This window comes from Notamacropus eugenii, chromosome 1 (genome assembly GCF_028372415.1).
Source record: "Notamacropus eugenii isolate mMacEug1 chromosome 1, mMacEug1.pri_v2, whole genome shotgun sequence".
In the NCBI taxonomy this organism is placed as follows: domain Eukaryota; kingdom Metazoa; phylum Chordata; class Mammalia; order Diprotodontia; family Macropodidae; genus Notamacropus; species Notamacropus eugenii.
In genome coordinates this window covers 296117530-296139686 of record NC_092872.1, presented here as the reverse complement: position 1 = coordinate 296139686, position 22157 = coordinate 296117530, and the positions used below count along the sequence as shown (strand labels likewise).

At 39.5% G+C, this 22157-nt stretch overlaps 1 protein-coding gene across 1 annotated transcript in view; it reads right to left on the bottom strand.

Moving 5' to 3' along the window:
- MAP3K9 (mitogen-activated protein kinase kinase kinase 9) overlaps positions 1-20869 on the bottom strand; it is a 139162-nt gene extending 118293 nt beyond the window's left edge. The window contains exons 1-2 of the mRNA XM_072629243.1: positions 20005-20869; positions 6163-6576 (exon numbers count right to left, since the gene is read on the bottom strand). Of these exons, the coding sequence (XP_072485344.1) occupies positions 6163-6576; positions 20005-20419 (829 nt within the window). The 5' untranslated portion in view covers positions 20420-20869. The remainder of the gene's footprint in view (positions 1-6162; positions 6577-20004) is intronic.
- Between the last annotated feature and the right edge of the window lie 1288 nt (positions 20870-22157).

The following is a 22157-nucleotide window of genomic DNA, read 5'->3' as shown; positions in this document are numbered from 1 at the left end:
CCAGCACAGATCATTGCTCAAGGTCACAGTATTAATAGCTGGCAGAGCTAGTCTCTTGACCCCAAGGTCAGTGTTGTACCTCAGTACTGATAACTGTCTTCTGTCTTATTCCTTTGTGCCTAAGCCACCTTGTATTCCAATTCTGGTGTCCTTGGTCTGTTTCCTCCCCTACCTCTGTTCTGCCATTTCTAGACAAGTCTTTTCTTGGTCTCCCAGTCTTTCCTATACCTAGAGTCCTGCAATAGAAACCTGAGGCCCTAAAGTTAGGTCTTTGCTATCATAAATCTTTTATACTATTCACACATTTACCTGGAATTCCTCCTACTGACTACTATCCAGACCTCTCCCAATTATCTATCCCTCTGGATATCTGATGTCCAGTCTCTGGCTCATGGCTTGGTCCATCTTGCTGCCCACTGAGCTCCAGTTAGGACATCCTGAACATCGGGCAGAATAATAGCAAAACTGTCAGCCAAAGACTGAACTGGCCAGTCAACTGCTACCAGCCTGTGATAAAGCCAAGGTGCCCAAAACTCTCATTAATTAAAAAAAAAAAAATGCTGGTTCAATCAGCAGCTAGAGGGACAGGAATAGAAATCAATGAGTCAAAAACAGGGAATCTAAAACAATAAGATACAGAATAGACCATATTCCATTTCCACAAACTAAGCCTATTCCAGATCTAAATCCACCAAAGCTGAGCTTTTCAGTCTTTTTTTGCATGTCACAGATTTCTTTGGTGGGCATGTTGAGGCCAATGCCCCTTTTTCAGAATAATATTTTTAAATGCACAAAGTGAAATACATTATAAAAGAAACTAGTTCACAGACCCTAGGTGAAGGAAGAACCCCTGTTCTCTGCAGAGCATCTAACTATAATTGAGATTTAAATAGCTTAGAATTGGCCTTAGGACAGGGGTTCTGAACCATTTTTGTGTCATGAACCATTAGCAGTCTGGGGAAGCCCATGAACCTCTTCTTAAATAATGTTATTAAATGCATAAAATAAAATACATAAGATTACAAAGGAGACAATTATATTAAGATACAGTTATGAGTTTTTTTTTAATGAGTTCAAGGTTCCCAGGTGAAGAATTCCTGTGCTGGGGCACCAAGGTGGCGCGGTGGATAGAGCACCCACCCTGCAATTCAAATCTGGCCTCAGACACGTAGATGTGTAACTCTGGCCAAGTTACCTAACCTCCATTACCCATTTCCTGTTCCTCCCACCCCCAAAAAACCCCCCACAAAACTCCTGGGCTAAAGTAATGAATAATAATGACTTCATAATTAACAGTCTGTCCCTGAGGCTCCTTCCTTGGGTTGGCTGGTTCTTTTCCAGAGTGCTGAAGTCTATTCAAATCTTTATTCCTCTTCAGGCTCCACTCCTGATTTCCCAGATCTTCTCTTTCATGTACAGCAGTCTCCTCACCCAGGAAGTCCAAATGACTCCTGTGACCCTGAAAGTACTCAGACCAGCTATGTCTGCAGACTCTACTCCTAACTTTGCAAACTTGTTCCACCATGGTCCTACCTCGGTAACTTCTCCCTCTTTCACCCTATCCCCTCTACTTTCCACTTTTATCACACATATGTGTACATATATACATACATACACATACATGCATACATACATATGTGTATGCATACATACATATACATACATACATATATGTAAGCTCCTTGAGGGCAGGGACCACTTGTATTTGAATTTGTATTAGCACTTAGTACAGTGCTTGGTACAAAGTAAGCGTTTATTTTAATTTTCCAAATTTCAGCCTAAGAGCTTCCTTTCCCTCTCAGACTGTCTTCCCCTACAGAATCTTAGGCTATAGGATCCTACCTTTGCTACTATAAAACTTTTCTCCCAAAATCAAAGGTACACTTTAGAGTATGCTCAGCTTTTCTCTCCTATTCTATCACAGATTCTAAGATGGAGTGACTATCACTTTCCTCCATGGTTCTTATCATTTCCACCCCAGTGACCAGTTTCTCTATGATAAGAATCAGATCCAGAATAGAATTTCCTTCTATTATTTCTCATGTCTTTTGAAAGATGAAATCATCATTCAAGCAATGCAATTAATTATTAGGTGCTATGCTTTTTTGCAAGAGAAAAAGAGCTCTAACTCATGTCTGGATAACTAAAGTTCTCCCCTCCTCATTATAGCATGCCTTCATGCTGGGATTATAGTCTGCTTTCTTAACTTTACTCATCTATTTCCTCCTTCTGTTCAAGTGGTCTATAGTAGATATATTTCAATGACAATATATCACTGGTGTTTCATCCTCAGAAGCTCTTTACTCAAATGAGATCCACCATGCTTCTTCCCTCTGCTTCCCTGGATAGTCTCACATGAGCATGTTTCATTAAGAAAATGCTAAATGCTAAACAGAAAAATGCTAAATACATTGCTAATCTTCCTCTTCCTTTAAAAAAAAAAACTGTTCTAGTCTTTTCAAACAAGATATATGCTTCTATGGTTATATTCTAGTCATTGATCCCCAGTCCAACAAGTCTTAATGATGCTTGTGATTTCTAACTTGCTTCAAATTAAGGTCTATATCCCACATGTTAATCTTCTGAGCTGACACTTGGGGACCAATGCATTCACCTTCTTATCAAGTACAAATATGGACAATTTGCCTGACTGTCTAAGAAACTGTAGAGAAATTATTTCCTACTGTTACTTTTCCACCCATAACACAGGGATGATCACAGGAATTATGTGTTATTCTGAATTCAGTATAACTAACTAAATTTCATCTAAAGCACTAATCTCTAATACATGATGCTGAAAGATAAGTGACTGCTTAAACATAGCTAGGAGGTGTCTGAGGCAGGATTCAAATTCAGGTAAATCTCATCCAAACTCTAGCATTCTGTCCACTATCTCATTAGGGAAAAACCTGATGATCCCTAAGAATATCCATAATCCTTTAGAGTTGAGAGATAGTGTGATGCTAGGGAAACAAAACTGATCTTGGAACCAGAAGAATTAAGTTCTAATCAAAGTGCTGGTATTAGAATCACAGATTTAGAGCTGTTACCTTAATGATCAGACAAGTCACTACACTGCTCTCACCTTCAGTTTATTCATCAATAGTCACAAAACCTCCTTAACAGGGATTTTGTGAAGAAAGCATGTTGTAAGCTCTGATGCACTACAGAAATATGGACTATAACTAGTATTAGAAATACTACTATCACTATCACCACCTCCAGAATTCCTATAATCACTAACACCCATAATGACAAAGGAAAGGGTTTTTCTACCACAAAACCATATTTCAGTATTTCCTTAACATAGCTAAGAAACACAGAGCTGTCTTGTCAGTACTAATTGGGTAGACACAGAGATATAAAAGTCAATGACAATGAACTTAGACTTTGAAAAATAAGTCATTAAGAGACTTAAGATAAGTAATTCTACAGATACAGGGAAAACTAGAGTCCTAGTGGTATAAATATACCATTGGAAAATTCTCCTGAGCCCAAGACTGTGGACTCTAATCCCCACTCATTTTTCTGAAACTTTATGCCTCTGGATACAGATCTCAGAGGCTAAATTAAGATAACCTATAGTTGCAGAACAGTGAATACAAAATCACATTTGTAGCAAATAGAAAAAGGTTTTGTTTTTATGATGATGCTAAAGGAAGTTAGAGGGAAAGGCCTTTTAGTAAATCTGTACAATGTATGCATATTTACCAAAAACTTCCTCTAAACCTTTCCAAAGCACATACTTAACCCCTAATTGCTTTGGCAGTTGGAACAAGAACGATCCCTGAAGGGATGTCCCAAATGACATTGACCAGAGCCTGGCAGATCTTAGCAGCCTACAAAACTTAAAGAAATCCCCTTAAGTCTACAAAGAACAAAGAAAATGCAGGCAAAGCTAAAAATGATAGATAAAAAAATTAACCTACACTTTCTAAAAGAGTAAACCAACCAAATACAGCTTGGCATGATACTGATGGCTTCTTTCAAAGTTCTATACTGAATTATGAGATAAGAGCCTAATTCCTGCCCACCCACCAAAGCCACCAAATGCCTCAAACTCACAGGTGAGACCCCTGGCTGCCAACAACAACCCCAACTGCAGAGTCTTGTGGGCTTTAACATCATTGATCAGTCAGATAAATAAAACTAAATGAAATTTTCAAAAACCTAAGTGACATCTTTTTAAAAATCAATTCAGCAGGACTTATTAAGCAACGCCCTGAATCTCTGCCCACTATTATATTACACTGCAGCCCAGCTTCTCTGAAGTTCAACATTTTCTCAAATGGCAACTCTCAGATTCATCGGATACTCAAAGGGCAAAGTAAGAACTTTAGATCTGAAAGTGAGAAGACTCCTGGCTGAAAGAAAGACATCAGGATTCTTGAAATTGCCCCTGAAGAATGGAATCACCCACAGGGTGATTTCATCTTTACAATAACCTACATTCCTAAGCACAAAAACCTCATAATAATTATACCTTATATTTATAGCTTTCAATGATGCCTTAATTCCAAAGATCTTAAAACACCCAATGGGCAAATTCTTAATTATTAAAATCCCCTTGGGAAGCACATATTACTATCTGACCTTTTAAATAGGGTAACTGAGGCACAAAAGTTAGAGGAATTGTCCAACATCTCACCATAAGGCAAAGAGTGAAAGAGAGAGTAAAAATTTTAAAACTCAATTCTGCCACCATATATATAACACTGATAACTGAAGGTGCCAGACAGAAGTCTCTCTTCTTGTCTGATCTGCAAAAAAAGGCAACTAGAGGTCAAGGCTTTGTAAAAAGATCTCTATGGCAATTTTCAATTGATCTCCCAAGAATCTGAAAAATGTAATTTCTCAGGTAACTCCAGAGAAGTATAAAAAAAAACCACTGGCATCCTGACAAAAGAAAGGGAAAATGCTTTTATTGTACATGAATTATATTACTGCTTCATCCTCTGATTTCACTAGTTTTCATATTTCTGATATTGTTGGGGAAGAAAAGAAAGTATCTCAACAATGCCAATATTAATAGGAAATAAATCTACTGAAATGACTTTTGGGCAGTCAAATTCTGGATATAATCAAAACAGTTGGAACCTGAAGAGGAAAACTGCTGGGATTATCTCTCTGAAAAATTAACTCAACTCCCTCTTGACAAGGGAACACATCATAATCTTTTCCTCTGTATTCCATGGTGTAGTGGAATCAGAAAGATCTTCACATCTCACCTCAAAACTCTTCTAGTAGCTGAGCAGCACTGGGTAAATCATTTACTCCTCTTGGTCACAGTTCCTCATCTATAAAATGAGGGGGTTAAGCTAGATGTTTTCCATGCTTTCTTCCAACTCTGAACCTATGACCCAGTGATCCCACAGACTCAATTTGGAGATATCTACTTTCCAATATTGTTGTGAGGAAAATATATGTATATAAATAAGTTTGAGAACAGAAAGCATAAACCCCAACAGAATCTTGAATTCATCTAGCCCGGACCGCAAAGAAAAGAATGCCATATTTTAGAATCTCACCAAAAATTCAACACAACTACATGCGATGCACCATTTAAGTCAAAATTAACATTCATTTTGCTATTTCAATGTATGAATTCTGATGGTCTTATAAAGTTACAGTATCTTTGGTTTATCTGTCAGATACTTACCAAGTACTTTATAACAATACATAATATCTGTAGGCTACCTAAAATTTTTCAAGTATGTATTACTAGACAATTCAAACAAACACATAAGAATGGATTCATTCAACCAGCCTTAATTAAATGCCTATTGTGTGCAAAGCACCATGCTAGGGTCTAGGTGGTTTAGATAAAGTACCTAGTCCCTATTGGTAAGTATGTAAACAAATTCACAAATGTCTGCTTTAAATAATGATTCACAGAAAAAGAAATCTAAAGTAGCAAAGAGAATTTGATAATACCATATGCATAATACAACATAAATATCAAATAAATCCCAATCATATACAGTATTTGTTCCATTTCCATATGTGCTCTATTCTTCCCTGGTACCCAAACCACCCTACACCCACTCAGATAGGCTGTTTCCTGCGTGCAATTTCATCACAAATACATTCAGAATCCATTCTAGCCCTGACTATCATTTGGCTCCATGCACTTCTTTCCACCCACCCTTCCACCAGACTCACTGTTGCTGGATTTGAGGTCCCGATGGATGATGGGGACAATCGCTTCATCATGAAGGTAGTTCATGCCCCTGGCAATCTGCACAGCCCAGTTCACCAATATGTCAGGAGGGATCCTTTTCCCTGATAATACTCGATTTAAGGACCCTCCACGTGCAAATTCCATGATCAAACAAAGATTGGGTTCTTTTAGGCACACCCCTCGCAGAGCAATGATGTTAGGGTGTTTAAGCATGGCAAAGAGTTTGGCTTCCTGACGAACATTCTCTATTGTTTGGCTGATATCCTCATCAGGGTCATGGCGGGCAGCTTTCACAGCAACTTCCTCTCCAGCCCAAAAAGCTCGATATACCTTTCCAAAACCCCCAATGCCAATGATTTCCTCCAAGGTCAGCTCTGCGAAGTCAATCTCTAATACTGGGCAAGAAGAAGAGAGAGAAAGAATCATTAAGTCAAAACCATTCTGGAATAAATCATTTAAATGCAAATACATGATTTTAATCATGGAAATCCGACATGGAGATTTTTATTGTGATTGGCCATTTCCACAAGGATCTATGGAGAGAAACAGCAAGGGCAATTCTAAAATTTAATACAAGAAATCATATGCCAGCAATAACCTGTGTTACTAGTGCCATCTATTCAATCCAGCCCTAGACTTCACAAGAACCACATTTCTCTTTTAAAAACACAGTTTCTTTCCGAGACCATGACACCATCAGCTTCATTTAGGATGAATTAAAATGGTTGTGTAGAGCTGAGAGCACGAACTAAAGTTAGTGATTTCCATGTAAGCTCTATTCTCAAAGTGAGATCTTTTCAAAGGAAAAAAATACATAGTAATTACACATAAAGGATACATTCAGGCCTCAAACAAGACAAACTGGGATTGGGGAAGGGAGGACCCAGAACATAGCTTATATTCAATACAAGCCAACAGACCTTTACTAATCACTTGCAAAATATTGTACTACATGCTGGAGACATAACAAATTTTTAAAAAACAAAAAGGACACTATTTTCTACTGGGGAGAAGGGGAAAAGAAGGGATACTATATGAAAATAGATGTATATACATGATAATTTTAGAAGGAGAGAAAAAGTATTAACAACTGGGAGGTTCCAAAAAAGTTTTCCATAGGAGATGATACCTAAGCTGTGCCTTGATGAAGGACACTAAAAGGGGGAAGGACAAGGAGAGAGGGCTCATCAGAATCAGTGACAGACCGTGCAAAGAAAGAAAGGTGGGGGAGGGGGGAAATGTAATGCTGAGTTTGGAGAATAGCATGTAGGTCCCTTTTGCTGAAATATAAACTGTATGAATGGAAATAATGTATAATATGCTTGAAAAGGTAAGCTGGAGTCATATTATGAAGAGCTTTAAATGTCAGGCTGAAGAACAAGAGCATAGTATTTTTCACATTTCTTTCATTTTTTTCTGAGTTTTTTTGTCTGTGCCTTTTCCACAACATGACTTGCCAGGCCTAGAGGCCTGTATTGGGCTACCCGAGTCTTTCTTACCTCACCTCCGAGGTCTTCGGCTGGCCACGCTGGATGCACATATGAGAGAAAGGACGTTCCAGAGTCGAACAAGGGTTGAGCTTTATTTCAGGGTCTAGTTACAAGTGCAGGGGAGTCTTCCTTAGGAGGAAGAGGGGGAGATTTCCTAAGGAGGTTAAGATCTTAAGGATTGGAAGTAGAAGTACAAGCGGAGAGAGAGGGGGAGGGGAGAGAGGAAAGAAGAGAAACGGAGCCTACTGTCCTCTTGGCTCCTTACATGCTAAGAGAGAGCTTTCAGGCTTCCTCAATCCTACTTAACCTTCAGCCGCACAGTTTGCATCTCAATACCGTGCTGTTAGGTAACTAGGTGTGCTCCAATCCAGGACAATCTCGAGGGCAGGGAGACTCCACCCATCACGTATCTCCCGGGGAGAGGCGGAAATACCCGAGCTAGCCGAGCTAGCTCAGTCTGACCTTCTCGAATCCCCATTGTTCATGGAGGGCCTCGTAAGACTCTAAGATTTAGAAGTCCCACTTTTACCCGCCCGAGACCATCCACACGGATTTGAGCTTCCAATCCCAACAATGACTAACATGGAAATATATTTTGCATGATTGCACATGTATAACTTATATCAAATTGCTTACCATCTGAAAGAGAAAGGAGGGAAGGAGGTAAAAAATGTGGAACTCAAAATAAAAAAAATGTCAAAAATTGTCTTTACATGTAATTGGGGAAAAATTATAATATTATTTTCTCAACAAATAAATAAATGTCAAGCTGAAGAATTTAAATTTATGGAAAGCTACTATACAGGTGACATGTTCAGACACAAGTCTTAGAAAGAAAGAAAACTAGGAAGCTGTTTGTAATCGTCCCCTAGAGTTGTGTGATGAGGACCTGAGCTATCATGACAGCTCAGAAAGAGATATGAGAAAGTAGCTGTTGTGAAAGTAGGACTGACAAGATTTGACAACTGGACATTAAGGATAAAAAGAGGGAAGAGTGGAGGAAGACAGGTATTTGAAAGGATGGAAATAGAAAATTAATAGAAATAGGAAATTCTGGAAAAGATACAAATGTGAGGTAGGATGGGGGAATGGGGAGGTAATGGCAGTAGAGGCTGGATCTACGATTTCATTGATGTAAGGAAATCTCAAATGAGGAAACTCCCTCTACCAATGCAGATCTGCAACTTATAGTCCTAAGAGTTTATTCCATCATTAAAAAGTTAAATGCCTTGACCAGGGATACACAGTCAATATTTGTCAGAAGCAAGATCAAACCTAAGTCTTCTTGAATCCAAGGCAAGCTCTCCATCAACTATATTAAAAGGGAAGTAATAACGAGTTCTGTTTAAGACATGTTTAGTTCCAAATCAATCAATATTATCAATAAACATTTTGTAGGCACTAGAGATATGAAGGCAAAAGCAAAGCAATCTCTGCTCTCAAGGAGTTTACATTTTATCGAGGGAAACAATATGTACATATAAATAAGTGCATACAAAAATAAAAGCATTAGGAGGAGGTACCAACACCTGGTAAGGAGGGAAGGAATCCAGAAAAATTTCTTAGTGGTTATACTTGAGAAGACCAGTGAAGGAAACCAAGCCTTTTCTAAGAAGAGAGGAGGAAGAAAATGTCCCATCAGACTTCGTCAGTCAGAATGTAAGGTCTTTCTTTCTGCGCAAATCTTTCTTTTGATTTTGCTATGTTAATTAATATCCAACACCTACTGTTAATCATAGAGCCACAGGCCTCCTCCATGAAAAAAAGGGTCATTTCTCAATCTAACCCAGATGAATGGTAAACAGAATAAATAATCAGAATGATGATGATGATGAGGTGGAAGGGGAGGAGGAGGAGGATGATGATGATGATGATGATGACACATTTCTAGAGATTTAAACTTCAAAAACCGTGGGAGATAACACCTGAACAATGTCTGGAAGAAGCTAGGGATTATAAGGGGGAAGAAAAGGAGAGAGAACCTACCTACTTTATTTCATTTGAGCCTCACTTTATACAAGTTCCTGTAAAACAGTGCATACACTCTGTCTCTCTCCTCCCTCACCACACATCTATATGCATACATATGTAGATACATAAATATACATATATATGTGTGCCTATACACATATGCATATATATGTACACAAGTGCACATATGCAAATATACATACACACATACATGTATCCAAAGAGCCACCAATGGCTTTTAAATCTAGCTCATGTTCCTCCGCAGTGGGTTTGTGGACAATCAAATGAACAGAATCAGCAAAATTTTCTTGCTCTGTTGCTGCCTAGGCAGTTCTCTCTTAGTGAGTAGCTGATGTGGCTATTTGCCAAGCTGCTGCAAAGCAATGGTCTTACAGAGCTGATAGTTGCTAAAAACCTTAATGCACAATCTTACACATATTGTACAATATTCATGTCTTAAGAGAATCACCGCAAGGAACTGGAATAATACAAAGGACCTTCTATTTAATTATAAGAAGTCCTGACTTAATACTTGCCCTTGCAGAGTTGAATCTGTTAATTTTGTGGCACCCAGGATAATTAAGGAGATTATAGATTTAGAAGGGGAAGAAACTATGCCTCTAGGTGGCATAGTGGATAGAGTGCAAGATCTGGAATCAGGAACAAAAACCTGAATTCAAATTTAAATAAGTTACTAGCTGAGTGATCCTAGGCAAGTTACCAAACCTCTCCTTATCAATAAATTGGGGATAATAATAGCACCTATTTCACAGGATTCTTAAGATCAAATGAGAGCCAGCATGGCATTATGGATAGTCAAGAAAACCTGGTTTCAGATATTGCTTCCAATACCTCCTAAGTGTGTAACCATGGACAAATCATTTAATTTCTCAGGTTGAATATTCTCAACAGCAAAATGGGAATCATGCCTGTAGTACCAAACTTACAGAGTTGTGAGGTTCAATGAAACTGTATAAAATACTTTGCAAACTAATATATGGTATATGTGTAAATAGATACATATCTACACACATATATATTATTTAAATTGCCACCATTATCATCTTCTTCTTCTCCAAAGTAATATTATTAGCTCCAAAAAGATTTGTGAATAAATGCTGGCACAATAAAACTCATATAGGAAAATCTGGGGTGAGAGTCATATTTGCTATGCCCCACACAGAAAGTCAAGGGTTAAGAAAAGAATAATGGTTTCCTTTTCCATCACACTTTATGGCTTATGAAATACCATCAGGATAGTGGGAAGAACATTGTATTTGGAGTCAGAAAACCTAGGTTGGAGTCCTAACTCTGATACTTAACACATTGGCGAACCTGGGGGAGTCACTTGATATTTCTCAGTCTCAATTTCCTCAGAAATAAAATAACTGAATTAAGTCAGATAATCTTACAGGTCCCTTCCAGTCCTATAGTCATCTTAGAGGTTTCCTATCTTAGAAAAAAATTAGTGAATTCAGCTTTTGCAAAGACAACCAATAAATAGATTGAAATCTCTTGAAATCCAAAATTTAAAGATAAAATTCAGAATTATTCCTAGGTCATGTGACCTACATACCTACGTCATTCCCTCCTCATCCATCTGTCAGTAAGGCCATTAGTGTTCAATTGAGATCATCTTTTCTTTTGTTCCAATTGCAGATGATTTTCAAAGATTGTTTACAAATCATCTTCCCTTGTTAAAGGTATAGCTCTTATGTCCTACCATTGCCTTCCTTTCATCTTAATTTTGTTATACAATTGGTAGTTTCTGAAAAAAATCACTCTTAAAATAAAGTTAGGTGACATTTTCTGCATTTAGCAAAGACAGCATGCCTTGTCCAAAAAAGAGACAAATGCTTAAAAGTTACTAATCTTATTTTTAAAAGAAAGAAAAGACACCTATTGGTCTTTTCTTAATCCTCAGCTGACTGAGCACATTATAAATTCATGTTATCTAAGTTCAACAGGCCCTCACTGCAGAAAGACAATCCTTTTATTCCTTCCTAATTGAACCCTTATTTCATTTCCCCCAGAAGTTATTTCAAACCTTCTCTATACTCCTCAGATCTCCCAACCTGTCCTTGCCCCTTCTCTCAGCTGAGGACTATGACTCTTACTTTACCATTCTAAATGGCCACTCTACAGGAGTTCCCTCTTCTCAAAACACTTTGATATCATTCACTACTCTCTCCTCCTTTCCTCAAGTCTGACAGCCTTTCAACCTTTCTATGTGTGCATGTGATCTCATGTCCTCTCAACTTCTTCAGCAGAATGCAACCTCACTCATTCCTTCTCTGTTAAATCTTTAGCCTTTTACTAACTACTGGTTCCTTCTCCACTGTCCTCAAACATACCCACATCTCCCCCATCCTTAAAACAACCTTCATCTATCTGTTTAAGCTATTGTTCTATATCTCTCCTTTTCTAAGCCAACGCTAAAAAAAGTTATCTAGACTCCCAGCTTCCACTTCCTCTCTTCTCACTCATTAACCCTTTGCAGTCTGGGTTCTAATATCTTCATTCAACTGGAAATTGTTCTCTTTAAAGTTAATCATTAATGCCCTGCTGGTAGAGTTGTGAACTGATTCAACCATTCTGTAGAGCAATTAGGAACAGTGCCCAAAGGACTATAAAAACATGCATACCCTTTAACCGAGTAATACCACTACTATGTCTGTATCCCAAGAAAGATAAAAAACAAAAAAGGAAAAGGACTCATGTGTACAAAACCCTTTATAGCAGCTTCTTCGTAAGGAGAAAGAATTAGAAATTGAAGTGATGCCCATCAACTGGAGAATGGCTGAACAAGTTGTGTTTGGTGATGGTGTTTCAATGCAGATTAAAGCATACTTTACTTTATTTTTCTTGAAGGTTTTTTTGTCTTCTTTCACAACATGACTATTATCAATATGTTTTGCATGACTATACATGTATAAGCTATATTGAACTGTGTGGGTAGGAAAGGAAGAAGAGAGAGAATTTGAAACTCAAAGATTTAAAAAATGAATGTTAAAAATTGTTTTTACATGTAACTGGGGAAAAATAAAAATAAAATACAAAAAAGAATAACATTACCAACAATTCCTTAATTGCCAAATCTAATGGAGTTTTTTTTCCAATCAAAATCCTTCTCAACCTATCTCTTGACTATCCTGTCCTACAAACATTCTCTTCTCTAAGTTTTTGTAACACTACTCCTGATTCTTCTGCCTATCTCATCACTTCTCTCTCTTCTTTTCCAGATCATCATCTATATATCAGTGCCTCTAATTGTAGATTTTCTCCAAAGAGGAAAGATCCTTAAAGGGGTCTTACACCCTCTTCTCCTCTTGGTAATCTTTTAAGTTCCCAAGTGTTTAATTGACATCCCCAGGCAGATGATTCACAGATCAATATATCACAGTCTCTCATCTGAGCTTCAGCTCTCCATAGCCAATTGACTATTTCACATTTCAAACTATATGTCTCAGAGGCATCTCAAACTCAAAACAGGAATCATCAAACTACAAAGGGCCTGTTTCTTTGTATTTAAAAATGTAAAAACTATTCTTAGTTTGCAGACAGGTTCTCTAGTTGTAAGTTGCCAATCTTTGCTCTACATATTAAATATGTCAAAACTGAACTCATTTCCCTATTTCCCTATTTCTGCTAAAGGTACCATCATTGCCCAAGTCTCTTAGAATTTTGACCTTGGCATTATCTTTTTGGTCTCTCTCCCTCGCTTCTTATATCTAATCAACTGCCAAATTATGCCATTTCTAACACCAGAAACTGATCGCTCCTGTCTACTCATACTACTAGTTAAGGTCCTCATCACCCCTCATCTATCAAAGATACCCAAACTTATTTGGCCTACAGTCCCCTTCTCAAAAAAAAAAATTACTCAGTGCCCCCCCGTAGAAATCTACTTTCCTTAATCCTTTAACTGTTTTTTAAATTTGCATCATTTCAAAAATATCTTAAATTTAATAATTTATTATAAATCTGTGGGGGTTTTCCTGCATTAAAATTTTGATGACACAATATTGTATCATGTACCCATATAGAAACATATTATAAATAAGTCATTACACACACACATTCCTGTTGGTGCATGCTGGACTTCCTAACAATGTATGATATACTCTCATGTCAACACCTGCTTGATAAGACCTGTCAGTAGACTTGACCACTGATTGGTTATAATTTGTATTTTGTGTGTTTATTTGGAAAATAATGAAATCACTATGATTTTAACTCTGTTACACAACAGATGAAACATGTACAAATGGTTTTTCAGATTTTTCTTATCTTCTTTCCTTATGCTTCCACTACCCCCTTATTTATATTCAGTGGCCTCCCCATTGCACTCAAAGCTACTACTGCCCCCTTGGATCAGACCACCAATCCCAAGGGGTGGTATCACCCACTCTGGCAACCTGTGAAGATTGTAACAACCTCCTAATTGGTTTCTCTGTCTCAAGTTTCTCCCTGCTTCAGCCCATCCTACACACTCTCCCCAAAGTATTTTCCTTAAACACAGATCTACATATGTCACCACTTTGCTCAATCAACTTCAATGCCTCCCAAGTGCCTATAAGATCAAATATAAAGGCTTTGAAAGCCCTTCACAGCCAAGTCTCAATCTACCTTTCCAGCTTCATTGGACATTACTTCCCATACCACACTCTGAGATCCAGTTAATTAATTTTCTTTCTCTTCCTCAAAATATCCCATCTTTCATCTTTACACTTCAGTATTGGCTATCCACCATACGTGGAGCACTGTTTGTCCTCACCTCCACCTCACAGATGCCCTCTCTTCCTTAAATACTCAGTTAATGTCTTTAACGAACTGCTAGTTACTTTGCATTTTCATGCTTTGTATTTAGTATCTTTATATTATTTCAGAACATTGTATATATAAGCATGCAAGCGTGCGTGCATACATATACATACACATTTTCTCCCCATCAGAATGTCAATTCCTTCCATTAGGAATTATTTCAGTCTTTGCATTTGCATCCCCAGCACCCAGAACAGCATCTGGTACATAGCACACATTGAATAAATGCTTGTTGATGGACTGATATCCAAAAAAAGCAGAATTTTATTAATGGGGATTCTGCAGATGTTGCTATGGGTGCCTGGGTAGTGCTTAGATTATAACTGCCCTGAGGGACCTTACACCACGATCATAAAGGAGAGATTGGGAGTTTTATATCAGAGAGACAGAGAGCAGATGTGGGGGAATATGGGTATACATAAGCCCTATAATTGGTTATGGTAGGGAGGATGAAATGTAATACATCTTCCTACCCTTCAAATGGTTGTTCATATAACTCTTAGGATCAGACCATATCCCCCCTCCTCCTCCTAGAAGACTACTGCTCTCAGTTACTATCTGATCCCATTTGTAATCATTTTCTAATTTATATTATAGTCACTTGTCTCATCTCTTTATCCTCTACTAAAGTGTTAAGTTCATTGAGAACAGGAATTTTTTTGTTTTTTTTCTTTTGTCTTTGTATTTCTAGGGCTTAGCACAGTTACTTGCATATTGTACCCCTTAAGAAATATTTGTTGAATGGAATTTTGTGCAGATGTTGTGTTTTCCCAATTATATTATATTTCTTTTGAGGGCAAGAAGTATACATTATACTATTCTTTCATCTCTCATTGTGTCTAGCAGGGTACATGGAATATAATATGTGCTCAAAGTATACTTATTATATGAATCATGACAAGGTGGTAAAATGAAAGATGCACTGATCTTGGAGTCACATCACTCAGAATCCTATCTGACCTCTGACACTTACTACTTGTGTAGGGAAGTTATTTAACTTTCCTGGGTCTTAGGTTCATCATCTATAAAATGAAAGATATGGACCAGATAGCCTCTGAGGACGCTATGGTCTTATGATACTTAACTCATGGTGCTGAAGGAACAGCTCCTCTGGTTCCATCCCTCAGAAGAAGGAAGAGAAAGAAGGCTACATGGGGAAGTATGATAATGACCTCTTTGATTACAACCTAAAACCTTAGTTTCTTGTTTCATACTTTAGAGAAATACTATATATATTCCGTATCAGCTTTGAGATTGATGTCCAGGCAGAAGACAAGAGCCACACAGAAAATAATAATACCGAAGAAGGACTTTTCTGAGAAGACACTACACTGGTGTTTCCTTTTCTCAGGGGATTATAGCTTATTCATCTATGAAACTAACCTTTCTTTTCTGTTCCTGTAAAACTTTAGTGCTGGTTTTAAACAAGAATCAGGTCATGAAGTGTTCAGCCCAAGATGCAGCTCAGTAAACTTTCATAAAATAAAAACCATATTTGCTTCACTTTGGGGTCATGCTTCCCATCCCTGAGCTCATGTGCAATAATAAAAGCACATTTCAGCATTCTCAGAGCAAGTGAGCTGCAGAATTCCCAGAATTTTCCTGTTCTACAAAGGAATGGCTAAGGATACTCATAATTAAAATCTAAAGCACATTGCAACCTCCCTTTTCGCTTTCTACTTAAACAGGTATAAATTAGCAAATAAACTTAATATATGTTCTGCTTGAAAGAAAAAGAAAAGCATTTCTTGACAGAAAAAAAAATTTAGTCCACAGGACTATACCACCCAATAAGACCAATGTAAACAATGGATTTTTTTTATCCTTAAGAATGAGAAAGAACATTGAAAAGCTCCTGGGCTATATATGTCAACCCTATTGGGAGCCAAACTCTATTACTTCTGCTGACTACCATTAAAATAAAGGCTTATCTTATTACATATGAAATAGTGGATGTGGGCATACTCCATAAAGTTAAAAGTAATATATTGATATAAGATGATATTATCAATAGTCTCCTAATTATCAACAATAGCCCCCTAAAATTGATCTTACTACTCCCTAGTGTCTTCTTTCTCCAAACCATCTTCACACATGTGCTAAATATTCTTAAAAATCAGATTTTATCATATCACCACCCTACTCAATAATCCTCAATGTCTCCCTATTGTTTCTGGAAAAAAAATATGAAATTCCTCAGGCTAGCCCTCAAAGCCCTCCCCATTTTGGCTCCTAAGTACTTATCCAGCATTATTTCATATTATTCCCCTCTCCAGAATCTCCTTCAGTCAAACTGCCTGCTAGTTAGCAGTTTCCTGTATATGATATGTACATACGTACATGCTTCCCATACAAATTTCATCTCCTCCCTCTGTGCATTTTCACAAGTAGCCCCCAAGGTCAAACTGCCCTTCCTCGTCACCTCAGTCTCTCACCACCCCTACCTTCCTCCAAAGCACAGTTCAGTTACCACACAAGACCTTTCCTCATCTCTCTGGTCATTAGCACTCACTCCTTCTTGAAATTACTTGTATGACTTTATGTATATTTTGTATGTACTCATACTCATGTTGTATTCCCTAGTCAAATATAAGCTCCTTTAGGGTGAAAACTGCCGTGTGTACTTTTTGTTTGTTTGTTTTTGTATCTCCCAGAACTAGCACAGAGTTGAATTGAATTTTTTGGTGGAACAAAACTTGGGGAATGCTTGTCATCCATGTTCAAATAGAGTTTAATGATGAGAAAATTTCATTTTAAAACACTAACATTTAGAACATATTAAAATATAGAAAGCTATAGTCTTCATTGTCAAAAGCTATAGTCTCTACCCTAAAATGTATAGTCCTTCACATCAAATTCTTTAAGATCCAACACACAACGTTTGTACAGCTCAGTCACAAATGTGCATGTACCCAGAAGAAATTCTGAGGGGCTGGGTAGGTAGGTAGTTCAAGGAGAGAATTATTAGTAGTTCTATTCCACTCCAGGCCTCTGGGGACAAAGAAGTCCATTTTAATTTTCTATGTAATACTAAATGACCACCTAGACAGCTGGTGGAACTGATAACTTCTAAAGGATGAAAGGGGCACTTGCTGGCAATCTCCAGAACCATGATAAGGACCAAAGGAAAGAATTCACAGGGATCTTGTCTGGCACGAGGTAACTTCAGTCTCCAAAAGGTATCAATTCTAGCAACATTACTTAAGGTCTTCTGAACAAAGTCCATTCTTTCCACTTTTGTGAACAGTGTGAGGATTATTCTATTTTCTATCTTTTCTTTACTACTGAAGCTCAATCAGTTCTACCCTGGGGGAATTTTATAAGACCCATATTTGACATTTTTTTTCTTTAGTAGAGGAAAAACTCCTAAAATGGGGCAAATCTACCTAGTTCATAGAGTTCAGGATCATTTTTATCTTCATATACATCCAGTCCAGACCACTACAACATATTTCAGAAGCCATGGAATGGAAAATACTGAAGAAAAGTGAACTTTCAGTATGGACTAAATACTTAATTCAACTTACTTTTATCAAGAGCTTCTGTGCAATTCAATTAGATAAACATTTATTAAGGACCTGCTATGAGTCAGGCATTGTTGGATACTAAGTTCTCTCTATCCTAATTCAGGCAGACCCCCTGAATAAAGATTAAAGCCTTCATTGGCAGAAAACATCAGACTCTGACTTAGTCACTAAAATAACCAGGGTCATCCAACATGCCTATTCACTTCTTTCTCTGCCATACCACCATATTTACCACTAACTACATCTGAGAGCACTCAGCTGAGTTTTGAGGCTTTTGGTCCAATGGACTTCATACCTGGACATCATTCACAAGAGCTCTTTTCAGAGTCCAAAATTATAAAGAACAACATGTTGATATCCATATGCAGTTTAAAATTCAAGGAAATAATGGAGGGCAAGGTTAGAACTGTGGGGATCCCAAATTGGGGGCACAAAAGGAAGAGAAAGAAAGATTTCTGGTTTTGCTCTAAATTTCTGCCATGATAGAGGGTAGAAATATAGAGGTAGGACTGAACTACAAACTACTTTTGTGGAAATAAGTTACAAGCAGAGAGTAGTTTCACAATAGAGATTAAGTTAAACACTGAATACTGAAGTACTGATAACAACATTCTTGCTAAGAAAGTGTGTTTTCCTTTTATTTTAAAGGTCAAGTAGGATATGAAATATTGTGTAAATATTACTAAGAAGTAAAAATATTCAGTACTTGACATCATAGATTTAGAACTTGAAGGTACCTTAAAAGCTATCTAATCCAACTCCATCATTTTTTTTCTTTACAAATAAGGAAACTGATGGCCCAGAAGATTAAGTGACTTGCCTAAACCACCAAGGTAATAAGTACCAGAGGTGGTATTTGAACCCAGACCCTCTCACTATCTTTCCAAAAAAGTCTAGGCATACAAAGGAACATTTCAGATAATAAAAGTTGGTAATTTTTGCTTTCTGTCATTTAAAGAGGACTAGCATTGGCTGAATTTTGTGCAGTAATTTAGGTCCCTGGAATTTAATGAGATTTACTTATCAGATGTGGGTAAGGATTGAGGATCAGTGAGAGATTGAAGACAGTGACAAAAATGCTATGGATAACTATTAATCATGTTCTGTCTAGCAAACTAGTTAAAAACTAGTTTTAAAACCACTGTAAGGCAGAGAGAGCAAGAAATATTTCTAAAGATTCATTAAACAGCAGGTTAAAAACAACAACAAACAGCAGGCAAGTTAAAGAACTGGAATTCAGGCAATGAACTTTGTACTTCAGATACATTTTCCCCCTCCCAACTCACCACTTCTTGGGACATCGTTGACACAGTGAGGCCCGTAGCGATATTAGCTTCCTTGGTGTAGAGATGAGCCAAGAAAACTATACAATATTTCACAGAAATTTCAGTTTTGAGGAAACCTGAGGTTCAATGAACTTTTCGACCCAGCCCTGTCTTGGACTCCCCAATCTCCCTTACAGTAAATGCTTATGCTGGGTGGGGGAGGAGAGGAGGTTGGTGGACCTGATGACTAAGATCCTCACAATATTGATGTAATGACACCGGCTCTGTTAGTAGCTGTGTGACCTTAGGTAAGTCACTTTTCACGGATCCTCAGTGTCAGTAAAAGAAGTGGGGCACTAGATAACCTCTAACGTTGCTTTTAGAAATACCTAAGTCGTTATGAGCCTACTATTACCCACTTTCCCAGTCAAGGGTGAGGGGCTCCCCGAGCTGAGGACTTGACTTTGTGGGGGTAAGTCACAGTAGGGGGTAGTCCCATCCAAACTGAAAAGGCCCAAAGCCTGAGATTCGAGGATCGGCCTGCGCACCACGGATCTTATCTATGGCACTACCAAACCCCTGCACCCGGCGCAAGCGCGCACCGGCTACCCTCTTTCCCATGGGTATCCCCCCTCCCTCAGCAAACCTTTCTGCCCCAATTCCCCCACTAGAACCAGGCCCCTCCCCTCCACCTCGGCACCTCCAACCCTCCTCTCTTGGCACCGCTTGTCCCGCCTGGCCCTTACAGTGGATGGCTGGGTAGCAGCTGGGGTCTTCCCCTCCCGGCTGGCAGCGGCTGGAGAAGGCGCTCCGAGGGGTCACGTAGTTGCTGGGGAAGATGCCCACCCGCTGATTCAGCTGACCAGTCCACCAGCCCTCGTCGCCGGACACCTGCGAGTCCTTGGACAGCACTTCCACCACATCGCCCAGCCGCAGGGTCAGCTCGTCCTCGCCTGCAGCCTCGTAGTCGAACACGGCGGTCCAGAAGGGCAGCGGTGGCTCGGAGCCCAGCTCCTCCGCTACTGCCACGGCCACCGCCGCCCCCTCCTCCTCCTCCTCTTCCTCCTCCTCCTCGCCCCCGGCCCCGGCTCCATCCTCCCCGGGCGGGGCGGCGGCAGCAGCGCTCGCCAGGCAGCCGAGAAGCGCGCGGGAGGGATCCATGGAGCGGGAGATCCATGGAGCGCAGGAGCCGCCGCTGCCTATTGTTCATGCGGCTCCGCAGAAGCTGGGGGACTCCTCCCCCGAAGGCAGCGGCGGCTGCAGGTAGGGTGGAAGGTGGCGGAATAGGGCAGGACTGGGGGGCCGGGGCAGGGGATGCGGAGCGAGAACCTCTCGAGGTGTCCCGGCCCAAAGAGCCCTCAGGGTAGCTTGGGGGCCCGGCCGGATCCCCGGCCTTCCCTCCGCCACCTCCTCCTGTTCTACCTCCACCACACAGGGGTGGTGGGGTGGGAGGGGTATGGGGTTGGGGATAACCCGTTCATGAAGCCAGCGCTCCCAGGTCTGCTGCCCAGAGCCGCTCCCGGCTCCTCGCTCCTCTCTTCTCTCTACTCCCCTCCCCACCCCTTTCGTCCTGTCTTCCTAGCCTGGGCTGCACGCCCAGGACCACCTGACACCCACTCCGCCCCGCCCAACCCTGCGGACTAACAGGGGCGGGGACGGAGGACCGGGTGGAAGGCGGGGACACCTGCCCCACCCCCCCCCAACCCCCGGTTTTTGCCAGCTTCCCTCCTCATTGGCCACAGAGATCCTGGGTCCACAGGTTACACTAGTTCTGATTGGGAATATCCTTTCCCCGTACTACCCGCCCCTCAACTACTCCCCTCCCATCTACTCTCCATCCCTAATGAAAAGCACGCCTCCTCCGCAGGACAGTCTCCGCCCCCCCTTCTGGTTTCTCATTCTCAAACCCATGGATCAACCCTTTTCTCTAGCCCATTGGCCGGTGTCAGATTCAACCATTGGTGAGAAGCACCTGTCGATTAACCGTGAACGTCCTGTCCTCCCCAAGTGAGGAGAACTCAAATTTCATTGGATAGTCTAAGAGAGAAGGGTGTGTTCTGATAGGTAATAAGCCACCCTCCATTCAGATTTAGTAAGAAACCTGAAGGGAAAAGCAGTTTCTTTGTTTGCAAGGAATTGAATTGGAACATTTCTTGAACTTCACCTAAAGGGCCTCCTGAGGATGTGCTAGGGCAAGGGTTCCACTTCACGCGGAAAGACTCTTTTCCTCCATGTGGTTTTTACATGTGGATCGACTTCCTTCTCACTTCAAACCTTCAACCCTTGCTCTATGATGAGGTTAAAAATAGTCTACATTTGTCTAACATTTTATATACATTATCTTGTCTATAGCTTTCCCATCTGCAGACCAGTCCTTGGTGTTGGGTAGGCAAGGTTTCTTTTTTTTTTTAGGCAAGGTTTCTTACCCTTTTTGGTGTCAAGGATCCCTGTGGCAGTCTAGTGAAGCCCGTGGACCTCTTTTCAGAACAGTGCTTTTAAATGAAGAAAATGAAATACTCGGGATTACAAAGGAAACCAATTTTATTGAAATAGTTTATCTATTTTAAAAGTTATCGTGGACCAACTTAAGAATCTTTGCTGTAGAGAATGAATTCTACAACAACTCTGCTGCAATCCACCATTCCTTAAATCTTGAGGGTTTTTTTTTTCTGTTTCCTGTTCTCTGTAGAATTTATTTCTTGGATTATTGCAGAAGAGTCAGGTTTCCGACATTTGGTTGGTCTACAAAGTAATATCTGCCCATGACTATTTTAATTTTCAATTTTAGTAGTAGGGGGAAATAATAAATCATCAAATCATGGGAATTTAGAATTAGAACAGTCCTCAGATCAGCTACTTCAATTCAGCTTAATTTGGCACACATATATTATGTTTATTA